Here is a 12296-nt window from a genome sequence, read left to right on the forward strand (position 1 = left end):
GTTTCATTCATCCGCCGCCATGTAGAATTTTTGAGAAAAATGTTTTCACTCTTGGAAATTCGACAGGTATTAGCACGAGGCTCATGGGTCAAAGTGAAGTATTTAGTATTGTGAGACAACTTTCCGCAGAGTTTCACCAAATATGTGTATCGGAAATCGGACTGACAATGAATTTGGATTAACAAACAAAAAAAAAAAATCTGAATTGTATGACTTTACTGAGGTGAAAAACTGAAAAAAAAAGATTATGTATGTATTATTGTTTGTGTATTAATTTCCACAACTTCAAAATAAGACAACTTTTCAGGAATGTGAAATGAGATCTTCCGTTAAAAGTAATGTCCAATTACCCCAGTAGTTTAAAATCAACCAAGTTCTAATGTTTCACACAAAAGTGAGGAGTAAAATGCAGCCCTAAATGATACAAAACGATACTTATTCATACTATTAACACGAGTGATGGAAAATGAGAAACGTTCGCATTCATCTTATAAAAGACAAATTGATAGCGTCTTTCTAAATACCTGAACTTGACAAAATCAGATCGGTTCATGAATGTTGCAAATTTTATTAAAGAATAAAGAAAAACGTATTTTCATTAAATTCAATTCAAATTGTCTTTGGAGACCCACCCAGGCCTTCATCACACATGGAAACATATTTGTTCATCAACTGGTGCACTGGAGGTGTTTGTGTATTATAGTTACCATTTATGAGTAGAATCCACAGCTGTTCCACCAAAGAACATATTTATTTTCATCTTCTAATAACGCGTACAGCAGATGAGAACATTGAACATTGGAAGTGAAAACCATCTTCAGGAATTGTTCAACAAATTCCTGGAACAAGGACTTCTATTATATATACACAAACTATATATCTGTGACGCTATTAGCTAACTGTAAAGTAAAACCTTTGTAAAAAATATTAACAAAGTGATATTTGTATAAGGTCCAGTAAGTTATTAAACTTAACAGTAATTACAAATAAAAGCAAAACTCTATAACGACAACTGTCTTTGGACATGGCTGAATCCCATTTTTTAATCAAAGTGCAATGATGGTTGACCTGTGGCTGCAAGTACAAAGCATGTTCATTAACAAAGAATTGAGATAAATGGAAAATATTGTGCCTAAGTTTATTCCAAGTTCTATCTCCCAACACTGTAAAATGAGCTTTCATCATCTCACTGAAACCAAAAAGCACAGTTTTAGGATAGTAAAAAAAAAAACTTTATAAAATATGGAGAGATAATGAACTTTAGGAGAGGCTGTGATGATGTTCCACCGACACTCTGTCAATGTTAGGCTATGAATGTAACCTCAGAGGGATCTGGCAACTAATTTTTCAGACTTTGGCTGAGCTGCTGATGACTGGATCAATACTTATTTGGCTTCAAACATCAAAGACACCTGATTCTGTAGAAAGAAATATAACTTTAGGATTAAGAAAAGTCATCTGGCTACAGACCACAAAATGCTTGTTTGCATGTTAACATATTTTGTAAGGGTCATGTACAATATTGTATCACTAAACTCCGATAAAAATGTTATATATTTTAAAAAAATTAAAGCTCTTTTGTCTTTTATGGATCACTTCTAGACCTTCAATCTGCTAAACCGTTTTAAATTTTTTTACCAAAAATCCATCTAAACCTCTGTGCTCCGGTAATAGAGCAATGATTTGGGACACAATAAACAAGTGTTGCAGTAGTTCTGGTGAATCCTGCCAAATTTCAGAAAACATCTAACCCAGCTAGTCAAGACAAATTAAATTCAGCTTTGACAATGAAAAGTGTGATTTCAATGATTACACCCCCTACCTTTTCAAGCTCCAGATATTGTTGCTTCAGTGTTCTGACATCACAGTCGAAGAACCTGTCGCAACACTGGGCTCCACAAACTGTAGAAATGTGCAGGAATACAGACATTAGAAAATGTGTAATTACCTATTTAAAATAGTAGAACAGAATGTTTCTTAAAGCCCAGCCAGAGACGGAAGTTGTTAAAAGCTCAATGGCACCACCTTGTGGTAAAACTGAATATGACCAGGTCAGAGGTCAGCATCAGTAACACCAGCTACACCACAGATTGCAAATCACGTGGTACAACCGTGGAGTTCAGTATGGGTAGTGAACAGGTTCTTGGATCTTTCAAGTGCTGGTTTATCAAACTTGTAACAGTCAACTAATCAAAAATAATCAAAGGGAAACCAATACAGAAAAGTCTGGAATTTACAAAGCATTCCTGTTAACTCATCCAAAATTATAAAATTATTATTAATGCATTATCAGACTGAAAGACTGAACATAAACTGTTATGTATAGGCCAGTTCTATCCATTGAGTTGCATATTTTTATTCAACTACAGTAGTCAAAGTAGGCATCTGCAGTAACATCAGTGCACTTTAACTTTTAATTCTGACTTTGATACTGCCACAATGTCACTGCAATAAAACCAAAATTTGCAGCAACTGTCATGGCTTACTCCAAAAAAACATGTAAATGCTGATCCATATTGTTTCACCGCTCACTCATACCTCTTCTGCGGTGTCCTCCATGGGGTGAACAGGCTGGGGGGGGCCTTCGTAAGCAGGCAGGTAGTAGTGTTCTGATGGCTCTGAGTAGAACGCAGGATCAAACTGCATCTGCAGAAAAAAACAACATTCTCAACCGTTAGACTATTGGCAAAATCACCCCAGGGTTTAGAAAGAATTGCATATATGTTTATATGTTTGGAGGAAACTGAAGGGAAAGAAACTACAAAACTACAATCAGGCCATCGAGCTCTTAACAGAAATGAACTATGATCGCTTGTGCCATCCCTGGAAAAGGGATGTGCCAAAGTTAATCAAATAAAATATAGTCTGCAAACCTTTGTATACAATGGCATTCAAGTTTTTCCACTCCGTTAAACTTTTAATTAATGGAAACACTTGAGCCAGTGGAAGATGAAAGGATCTCCACAAAAGGCATAAAGGAATAAAAGGAAACAATCTTTTCCGATATAATAATAAGTAATGTCATTAAAAAGTGAAAGCTGCAGCCTGCAACAGGATGGGAAATCTCTGAGGTCTCTGGCAATAAAAGGTTCTGTGAGGGTGATGGCTTGCTAACAATCAGGTAAGCTGATATATACACACAACCAAAAGCAGGGTAGGAGGCCTAAAACACACCTGGTATGGTGGGTAGTCTAGTGTCTGGTACTGAGGCTGATAGCACTGAGGAAGCACTTGTGACGGACTGATCTGTTGCAGAAAAAAGGGGATCACAAATTAGCCAAGGATCTTAATCAGCTTGTGAGTACTTGTAATCTCTGTAACCTGACATGAACAGAAACCCAAACTATACTAAAGGATGAGTAAGCAATTTAACTGGAGCTAATGGTAGAAGGCATAAAAACAACTAGTGTGATGCAATTCAACTTTCAATCTGAAGAGAAGCCAACCAACATGGCACGGAGATGGCTGACTGTGCTTTTGGATCTTATGCATCAGTCCTGCAGAGATCCTCCTACTCACTCAGATTATTTGGCAGCTGTATCTAAAAAACCATTACACAGATTCCCTGAACCATGCAACCCTAAAATCTGCTAACGCAACGTGTAAAAGGTCAAGCACATTACTTGGTGATGTAGTATGTGGTAACATGAAGGCCACTGGTAGGGAGAATAGGTCATGCGGGGGCAGTAAATGTGTGGCCGTCCACCTTGGCTAATGTAAGGAGTGCACGAAAGGGAATTCTGCTGCAGGGCCCCACAGCAGGCAGGTAAAAGAACAGCAAAGCCGGAGTCACAGCTCGCTGGTAAAAGAGGACAACACAAAATGACACATTACATTGGTATCTGAGACATACCAATGAGCCAATACCTTTTATCTAAACTCAATGACTGCTGCAGCTGTAAATACCTGATTTTAAAGCTAATTAAATAAAAGAGAAATACCCTCAGGGATATATGCATTTTGAGGAGAAAAACTTGTGAAGAAGTGGCATTAACATAATTGTTATTTAGCTAAAACAAAACCAGAAATGTCACTGATAATAGGTCAAATTAACACCAAGCCAGATGCAAATGCAGAGGTGTTACTTACTCCGAGATAGATGTTTGCGGAAAGCCTGACCAACAGTGAGTTTCTTGTCTTTAAAACTGATGTTGTCGCCCTTTTAAAAGGGTTGTCAAGGAATCATTATTAATGCGAAGAAAACCACAACATTATCACTGGATGCAAGCTGAAATATACAACACAATTCATGGCACAACTTACATCCTGAAGGATTTTCTGCACATCCTCTTGGTGTTCAAATGTGACAAACCCATATCTGTCCAAAGGTAACATCTTTTGTCAGGGGCAAAAACTCCATGAGTGAATTGTCCCTATTAACTCACCCCATTGATATTCCTGAGCGACCTGTCACAATCTTTACATTTTTCACTGTACCATGCCGAGAGAAAACCTCACGCAGGTCACTGTCTTTAACCTGGAGACACAGTTTAAGCCATTTAAGTTTGAAATGGAAGAAGGAATTAAAAAAAAAGGTCATACCGATGTGACCCGCAGGTCTCCACGAGGCTGCAAATGTATACTTGGAATGACGTTAGTACAGCTGGACTAGCAGTCGAGCAGTGTAGATCCGTTTAATCAAGTGATCCGTTATTGGTAATTGCCTGGTATAAATAGTATATGCTAGAGCTTTTTAGATAACAAGATCCTGCCTAATTCTTGCTTTTCTCAGTGTAATACTGACAGCTCGATGTCACTAAAGCCCATTTAAATGAAATCTGTCACTATTTGAAAACATGTGGCGAAGTCTCACCGTGGAGCCAAATCCCCCAACAAAAATCCGATTAGGGATCACTTTGAAGGACAGGTGAAAAGTGTGGTGGCTCCTTTGTTGGTCCTTCTGGTGATAAAGTGGTATCACAGCGGGGGTGTCATTGCTGTCATTCTGAGAGAGGATCACAATATGAGCTTCAACAAAGGCAAATCTGTTCTAGCTGCAGTCAAAGCATCTGACATTCACTGACCTTTCCTTTGCAATCATCTACTTTAAAATGAAAAGATCTTAAAAGATAAATTAGCCCTAGCTCTTTTTCTTGATCTACAAAACTCCAAGAAAAGATCCTGGACCATGACCCATGTGAATCTCATGGAATGGCAAAGAAAACGTATCAAGGCTGGTTTGAAGTCCGAACCTAACAACTGGATCTGTGTGCACTCTTAATTCTGTCGCACAGCTCTAAATCCATGGATCTGATCCTGATTCTGTGCACCTCTGGTTTTGTCATTTTAAAAGATACATAGCAAACGTGGTCGTGGCTCCTGATTAACTCCTTGTCAAGGGGCCGTGAAAAACTCAACAGATTGGCGACAGAAATTATCTTAGTTTATAGCTGATGTATTTGTCAGAAATTAGCCAATCTCAGGACGTTTCATTTAAAACGTGTAACTGGGCTGTGACAGGAGCTAAAAGCCGAATTAGCTTCTAGCTAGTTCCTGGTGGGATCTTTGGCCTTCTGGTACTGAACTCACCGTTATATCGCCTTCAGACTCCATCCTCTCCAACGTCCTGCTTCTATTTCCAAATGAAGTTTGTTATTTGGAGTCGTTATTTATTTCTATAGTAGGAATACGTTTAATTGCGGAAGGTCCTCCAGCAGAGGTCGAGTCCCGATCGACGGCGCCGTCTCAGGCCAATTATCACATGGCAGAAACAAACGTCTAATTAAGTTAAATGAAATTAAAGACCTGCCTCTAATCTGTGCAATCAACCATTGTAACGTTCTGCCCAAGACCCATCGTTAACCAGTTGTCTGCAGAATTAACTGTCTTAAGTGCCTAACTGGTAAAACAGCACCGCTAATTATTCAAATAAATTCGATCCAACTTTATTTACAAAGCGTCTGTTACAATTAAGATTGTTTCTTGATACTTTCCACCCTCGAACAAATAACTGTCGAAGACAAACTCCCTTTTAATTACGAGTCTGGAGCAGGACTGAGTAAAAGAGGAGAGATAAGGAGGATAGAAAGAGGAACAGAAACAGAGAGCAGAGCACACGCACGCCATGATGGCTTCCCCCCCTGGAAGCCATCATGCCATCAAAATCAATAACAACAACAATGAGGTTCTAAAAACACAAATGAGTGCGAATAATTAGTAGTTATTGTAAAACGTGCAGCGCTCATGCATTAATTTAAGTTGTCCACACAGTGGGGCAATTACTCTGTGAACCAGAGGGTAGGAACGTCTGAGAGCCTGCTGTGTTCCTCTTCTGCCCAAAACTTAGAGAGAAAGACAGACAGAAAGGAAGGAAGGAAGAAAGAAAGCAAGAAAAAATTTCCCCGAAATTTTAAGCTGTTTTAAAATCACTGATAATTATTGGTGTGAATCAATTAGGTCATAAATATATGGATTGCATATGTTGGCTTTGTTTTTGCTGTTACTAAGAAGGTTGCACATTTTTAAAAGTGTAATGTTTTTTATTCTCCTGCTTGGTTGCTTCTAAAGATGACACCAAATGACACCAAATGTATAAACTGTATCACTGTGCTGCTGGTTTTAAACTACAATTGTCTCTCCCGTGAGAACAATTTTGTCTCAGAGGTCGGACGACCAAAATGCATATTACCAAAAATATGTCCGTCTTGAGAGAGAAGAATCTGATATGGGACAAGTGGAGGTCAAATATCAAGTCTCAGTGAGGAGTTGGTCAGTCAGTCAGACTGTTGTGGAGACAGAGGTTGATGAAAAAATGAGCCATAACAGAAGGGTTTGACTCCTGCTCTGTAATTACTATACAAATCTCTGATTTCCCCTCCTTCATCTTCACACTATTTATAGCTGTTGCATTCCTGTCAGAGAATAAAATCATCTCTTAGAGACAGTACAATGCCAGAAATAACAGGTTTGGACAAACATTTGCTGAGGCGTGGTGGGCCGAGCTGACCATTACTGAGTTCCACTGTGGTTTCAGTCGCCTGTTTTTCCCCATGGTTCATTTATTCATCTGTTATTCTGAATGCCATCGGGTTGCTGGGTGAATAGAAGTGACGGAAAATGTGATGGTTCAGCAAAAGATCCTGTTAAAAGTCAAGGTCAACCATTTCTTGCCATGTCGCAGTGTTCGTAGAGCATACATAAAACCCAGGGCTCCGAGCTCCCTCTGTGCTACACGCTGTTTATGTGGCAACCAGAGGACAAATATAATCACCTCAGGCTCATGTGATGAACACACAATGTCACACGTGTGGCTCTCTGTGTGAACAGGTTTTACATCTGCATCATTAAAAAAGAAGAAAAATCCAAGATAGCCCTCATTCAAATGCACTTTATTTTTCCAGTGTCTTTAGGACTGTTTGGCATGAAGTTTCCATGTACTGTTCCTCTATCTCTCAAATACACCATTTTAGAGTGAAAAAAAGGACTCTTACTGAATATGGATCTGTTTCATAATACATATTAAACATTAAAGCACCATGAAAAAGTTTGTGGATCTGATTAAACATGCGACATTACTCCATCATCAGGTAGGCTTACAAATGTAAATGTCAATTTCATTAGATCAGAAGGTGATTTTTTTGCCTTCAGTGCAGGGCAATGTTTTGTCATCAAGAGTGGATGTTTTATGAATTGTTCTTTTCCGATTAATCAAGTTATAACTGCACGAGATTACCTTGAATGTTGCTGACAGGTGTAATAATCATGAAGTTCATTTATTTTATAAACTCTTTAATGAGGAACATTCTATGAAAGCCTTGGTAGTCGCTCTATACTGGGTCTTTTCTTTTTTCTTTCCTTTTTTAAAGAGGTTGTTTGTGCTTTTCTCAAAAGCCTCAACAAAATGGGCTCGCATTCCTCCCCGACACTCATTGATTTCTATAAATGTAGACATATTATTTATGGTTTTATACGCCGGGGCCTGTAGCCATAGTTAGTGGGTGTGTACACACAGGCAAACAATAAAGACAATGAACATAGCTTTGCTCTGAGCTGTGTCCCTGCTCTTTCTTTTCCATCCTTTCTGATGTTCTTAAATGACACAACTACAAATCTTACGTTGCTTCATTCAAATGCATCTTATTTTATACTCTTCCAAATTCTGAACCTAAAACATGCCGCGCAAATATCAAAGACAGGCAGTTACCGGAAGTCTTGTCATTAATAACCAACAAAATGAGGCCTTGATTGACATCTTTGTAGTGAGTGAAGAAATGTACCTCACAAGTTCTTTAATCATAAAAAGAGGACTCTATACTAACACACCTTTAAGGTGTTAAGGGCAGCATGAGTTCACGCACCTTTGAACATGTTACATTACATTAAATACGCTAAAAAGTGTGCCGTAAACTGTCAACAATCAATACCTGAGACAGTCACTTTCTAATAGATTTGAATTAAGAACAATTGAAGAATTGGAATAAACCAAGCTGTGCTTATTTACATGTTTCTACTGGCATTTTGAATAAAGGACGGTTCATGAGGGATAGTGACATTGAGCAAAGGGATTACATGTCTAGTTGTACTGTGATCACTTTAGATGTTGAATCATGAATTATTTGGCAGGGTGCTAACACTATTTTTGCATTAGATTCATGGCTCAGTGCACCAGCTGATTTTTTAAAATTTTCTCCAAAGCATAAACACGCGCACATTTGTTACACTGTTCCTCCTGACACCTTGTTGTTTGTGTATAAAAAATGTGGGTCAGAAATGTGTGTTTGTGTTGCTGTCTGTGCATGTTAACTGTTTGTGGCAGTGGATGCACTGTGTGGAATAGAAGTCTCTTGACACACAAACAGATATGAATATCTGTACACACACACACACGCACACACACACACACATACACCCACGCACACACACAGAGTTATCCAGCAGTAGGTCAGTTTAATATTTCATTTGGCTGATGGACGGCGTCTGCTGCTCTGTGAGCCAAATATCATTACGACACACTAAGTGACTTAACTCTAATTAGAGCTGAAAATCACATTAAAGCTGCTCTGTGATACAGAAAGTAGCTCACCTTTTCCGATCACTGCAAGTTTGGACTTTATTATTAAATAGAGCTAAAGTGTTAAGCGCCCCCAGGTCAAAATAATGAGGAGAGTTGATAGCGTATATGTGCTGGCATTATCATAAAAAGCAGCTTTTCAGCAATACAAGAGTTACTCTTTGCAACATACATGGTGGCATTGGTTTTAGCTAAGATTACTTTCCAAACAGGTTGAACCAACTAAACTCTAAAGTCATCCCAGTCATTTGACCCCTTGTAAGCGCAAAATAGGTTAATAAATGCTGAAGCTGACAATTTTTCACAATGTCTGTGTCAGTATGGCTCCAAGGAAAAGGCTAGACTGAAAACTTTAATACTTTATACTAATATTGGGACTCTGGACATCATAGAAATAACACTATACTGATATATTTCTGTCAGTAAACCTGCATCTGCGGGCATGATTTACAAATGATAAGTATGTTAATAGCTTCCATTTTGGCAACACTGTTTTGCACTTTGTGTCTGTAGGTCAGATTTCTGATGAGCCATTCATTCATTTCTTTCTTTCTTTCTTTCTTTCTTTCTTTCTTTCTTTCTTTCTTTCTTTCTTTCTTTCTTTCTTTCTTTCTTTCTTTCTTTCTTTCTTTCCTTCTTTCTTTCTAGCTATCAATGTTTAAAGCAGCTAGGATGAACTGTATCATGAGAAAGACCCTTGAAGTTAGGTTACATTGTTAATTATTATAATAAACGTAGGACAGTGGGATCCCAAAGTCTGGATTCCACAGTATGGTGGATTACATTGAAAGTCAGTGCAAGTGAACCCACAGTTTTACCTTATTTATCTAAAAAGGTTTATGAAATGAAGCAATGGTTTAGAAGCAAACTTCAAAAAACATCCACTTTTCTTCCACCCCATTTGCTTCCTGCACAGCGTCAGAAATGTCCTTGTTTTCTCCTCCATCCCTCCACTCATCCCTTGCTGTGCTTGTGCTGAACAGATGCATCCACTCGGTAAAGTCCTCTCTGGAGGGGCTGCCAGCTGCATATTGGTTCATAATTAATGAAATTAGGACCTTTGTCTGCCAAGAAGGCTTGTGTCCCATTGTAGGGTGGATTGTTGCCTGCCAAGAAGACCTACTGTACAACAGAAGAGGTCACTGAAGAAATAAAGAAGAGCAAAGGACAGATATGGTTGTTCATTGACAAGGCCATTGTGATTTCCACAGGCAAACCTTAAAAAAAAGGTGAACAAACTAGTAGGAGCCATCTCAGTCGAGCCATCAGCAACAGTACAAGGCCTGTTGTTCACCTGAGTTTGAGTTCATAGATAGATCGCTAATAATTCATTTATATGCGGTCTGAGAAAGAAAGAAAAAAGCTCTCCAGACTGCAGGATGTCTCTGTTTGCAAAGCATGCTGCTTTAAAAACATAGATCCAAATGAAATATTGATATTGAAATGAATAATTTGGTATATTTGAATGAAATATTCAACATTGTTTTGTGCAGATAATCTGACATTTATCAGCTCAGATCCCTGGTTTTGCTGGAAAATATATATATATATAAAGATTAAATAAAGATTAAAGATTAAAAAAGGACCAATAAGATTATTTCTCAGGAGAATCACATTTGTGATTAATAATTTATTCATTTTTTCTATTTGAAAAAGGTGTCATATTACCTAATACCCTATTTGGGTATGACAAATTCACTTTTGGATTGAGGTCGGAGCTGCCTAGAAGATAAATACTCAGCCAAGCCGTAGTTGCCCCGCACAGTAAATCAGATTGGCCTCCAACATTTCTTCTTTTACAAGCATTCCAGGACCCACTGAGGAGAATAATCGTTGCAACCTGACAACATGCGCTGTGGAGGGGATTGTTTGTAGCGCTGCGCAGAATATGGCGCCTGCCAAACACAGCCTGATGACCAAAAAGCTGCACAATCCCATTGTGGCAAATAACATTCTTTTGACCCAATTTCATTTGACAGATATGGGGACGAAAGGTTTTACAGCGTCCCTCATCTTTTTCAATTGTTTGTAATAATAAGCTCAGTGCAAATTAAGACATATATTGCATTGATCTGGGCTCAGTGGATTGTATAGTGACTTTCTCTTGGCTTATTTAAACTGCTTCCCATCCCTTCTGTTTATAGTTATTGTCCAGCCACTGTTGGTGGTTGGTGGAAATCTGATTGTGGTCTTGATTCTAACAGACGAGTTAAATTTGATATTTAGGATTTCTTTTACAGAACTCTATACTCACTTTTAATAATAAAGCTGTTTCTAAAGAGTCAAGTGCAACTTTAAGACCAATAAATGTATTATAACATTCATTTATCGCGCTGCAACACTGCAGAGAAAGAGAGGGAAGAAAAATCTTGCCAGTTTTTGCATCTCCTCAGCAAGCTATGCTGCAGACCTGACTCTAATTTATCGTGTTGATAAGGCATCTTGTTTGTCTCAAAACTCAGTGTTATGACATTTATAGTGAATCACATTATAAACAGGCAATCTGGCTGACCAATGCTGAACCACTAATTGGTGTAATTGTTAACAGTTGTCTGGAATGTTTGGCCTTAAGAATGTGCCTGTGTGCATGTGTGTTTGTGTTTGTGTGTGTGTCTGTTTGTGTGTGATATACAATATACATATGTATGTTTTGTGGTTACTGCTGAATAGCAGGCTTCATCTATATGTTTACATCCCAGTTAGCCTTCAGCCATGACAGGATATCAGAAAGTCAGTGAGGTGCAAGGAAAGAAAAGAGCATAAAAGATAAAGAATATACCCATTTTGTATTTTATTTAATGTCAATATGTTTGAGTGAGTAAAAGATTAAGATGACTTTTTAATTTAAAATATTGCTCATTTAAAATATTTTTAAAAAAAAACTAATTTCCATCCACATATAAAAATTTGCCGGTGATTGTGTTCCCACTGACATCAGAGCTGAACTGAATATCACTAGTTGCTCCCTTAGAACGCCATTTACAACAGATTTAATATAAGCAATGATAAACAAAATACCTCCAAAGAAATGTGAATATGATTTAATGTAAATGTAGTATTTAATATTATTTTATATTAGAGTAGTTGGTCACATGTCTTGGCAAACAATCCTAATCATGTTCATGCTCATAAACAATGTGTAACTATTTTAAGAATTTTCAGAAGTGACTTCAGAGGTATTTGTTCAAATAAGACAGTGAATCAGACCAGAAAATCTGAGCTATAGGGCCTTTGGTTGCATTGTGACCAACAGTCGGCATTAATTCAACCTAGCAACGATTCAGCA

The 12296-nt window shown here is 38.0% G+C and overlaps 1 protein-coding gene across 1 annotated transcript; it reads right to left on the reverse strand.

Moving 5' to 3' along the window:
- Positions 1-548: 548 nt before the first annotated feature.
- On the reverse strand, positions 549-6067 carry LOC101069052 (protein boule-like). Its single transcript, XM_011605989.2, has 10 exons — positions 5530-6067; positions 4814-4945; positions 4386-4477; positions 4264-4318; positions 4090-4159; positions 3624-3799; positions 3175-3246; positions 2539-2646; positions 1823-1902; positions 549-1418 (listed from the first exon to the last, which is right to left on the reverse strand). Exons 1-9 carry the CDS (start codon positions 5551-5553, stop codon positions 1849-1851), a joined length of 783 nt encoding a protein of 260 aa, XP_011604291.2. The 5' UTR covers positions 5554-6067; the 3' UTR covers positions 549-1418; positions 1823-1848.
- Positions 6068-12296: the final 6229 nt, after the last annotated feature.

This window comes from Takifugu rubripes, chromosome 8 (assembly GCF_901000725.2).
Source record: "Takifugu rubripes chromosome 8, fTakRub1.2, whole genome shotgun sequence".
Lineage (NCBI taxonomy): Eukaryota > Metazoa > Chordata > Actinopteri > Tetraodontiformes > Tetraodontidae > Takifugu > Takifugu rubripes.

Coding starts and splice junctions, on each gene's coding strand:
- LOC101069052 (XM_011605989.2), bottom strand. CDS start 5,553: ATGGAGTCTGAAGGCGATATAACG. Junction 4,946..5,529: donor AGTCTGAAGGCGATATAACG/GTGAGTTCAGTA, acceptor ATCCTCTCTCAG/AATGACAGCAATGACACCCC. Junction 3,800..4,089: donor CCGCAAACATCTATCTCGGA/GTAAGTAACACC, acceptor CTCTTTTACCAG/CGAGCTGTGACTCCGGCTTT.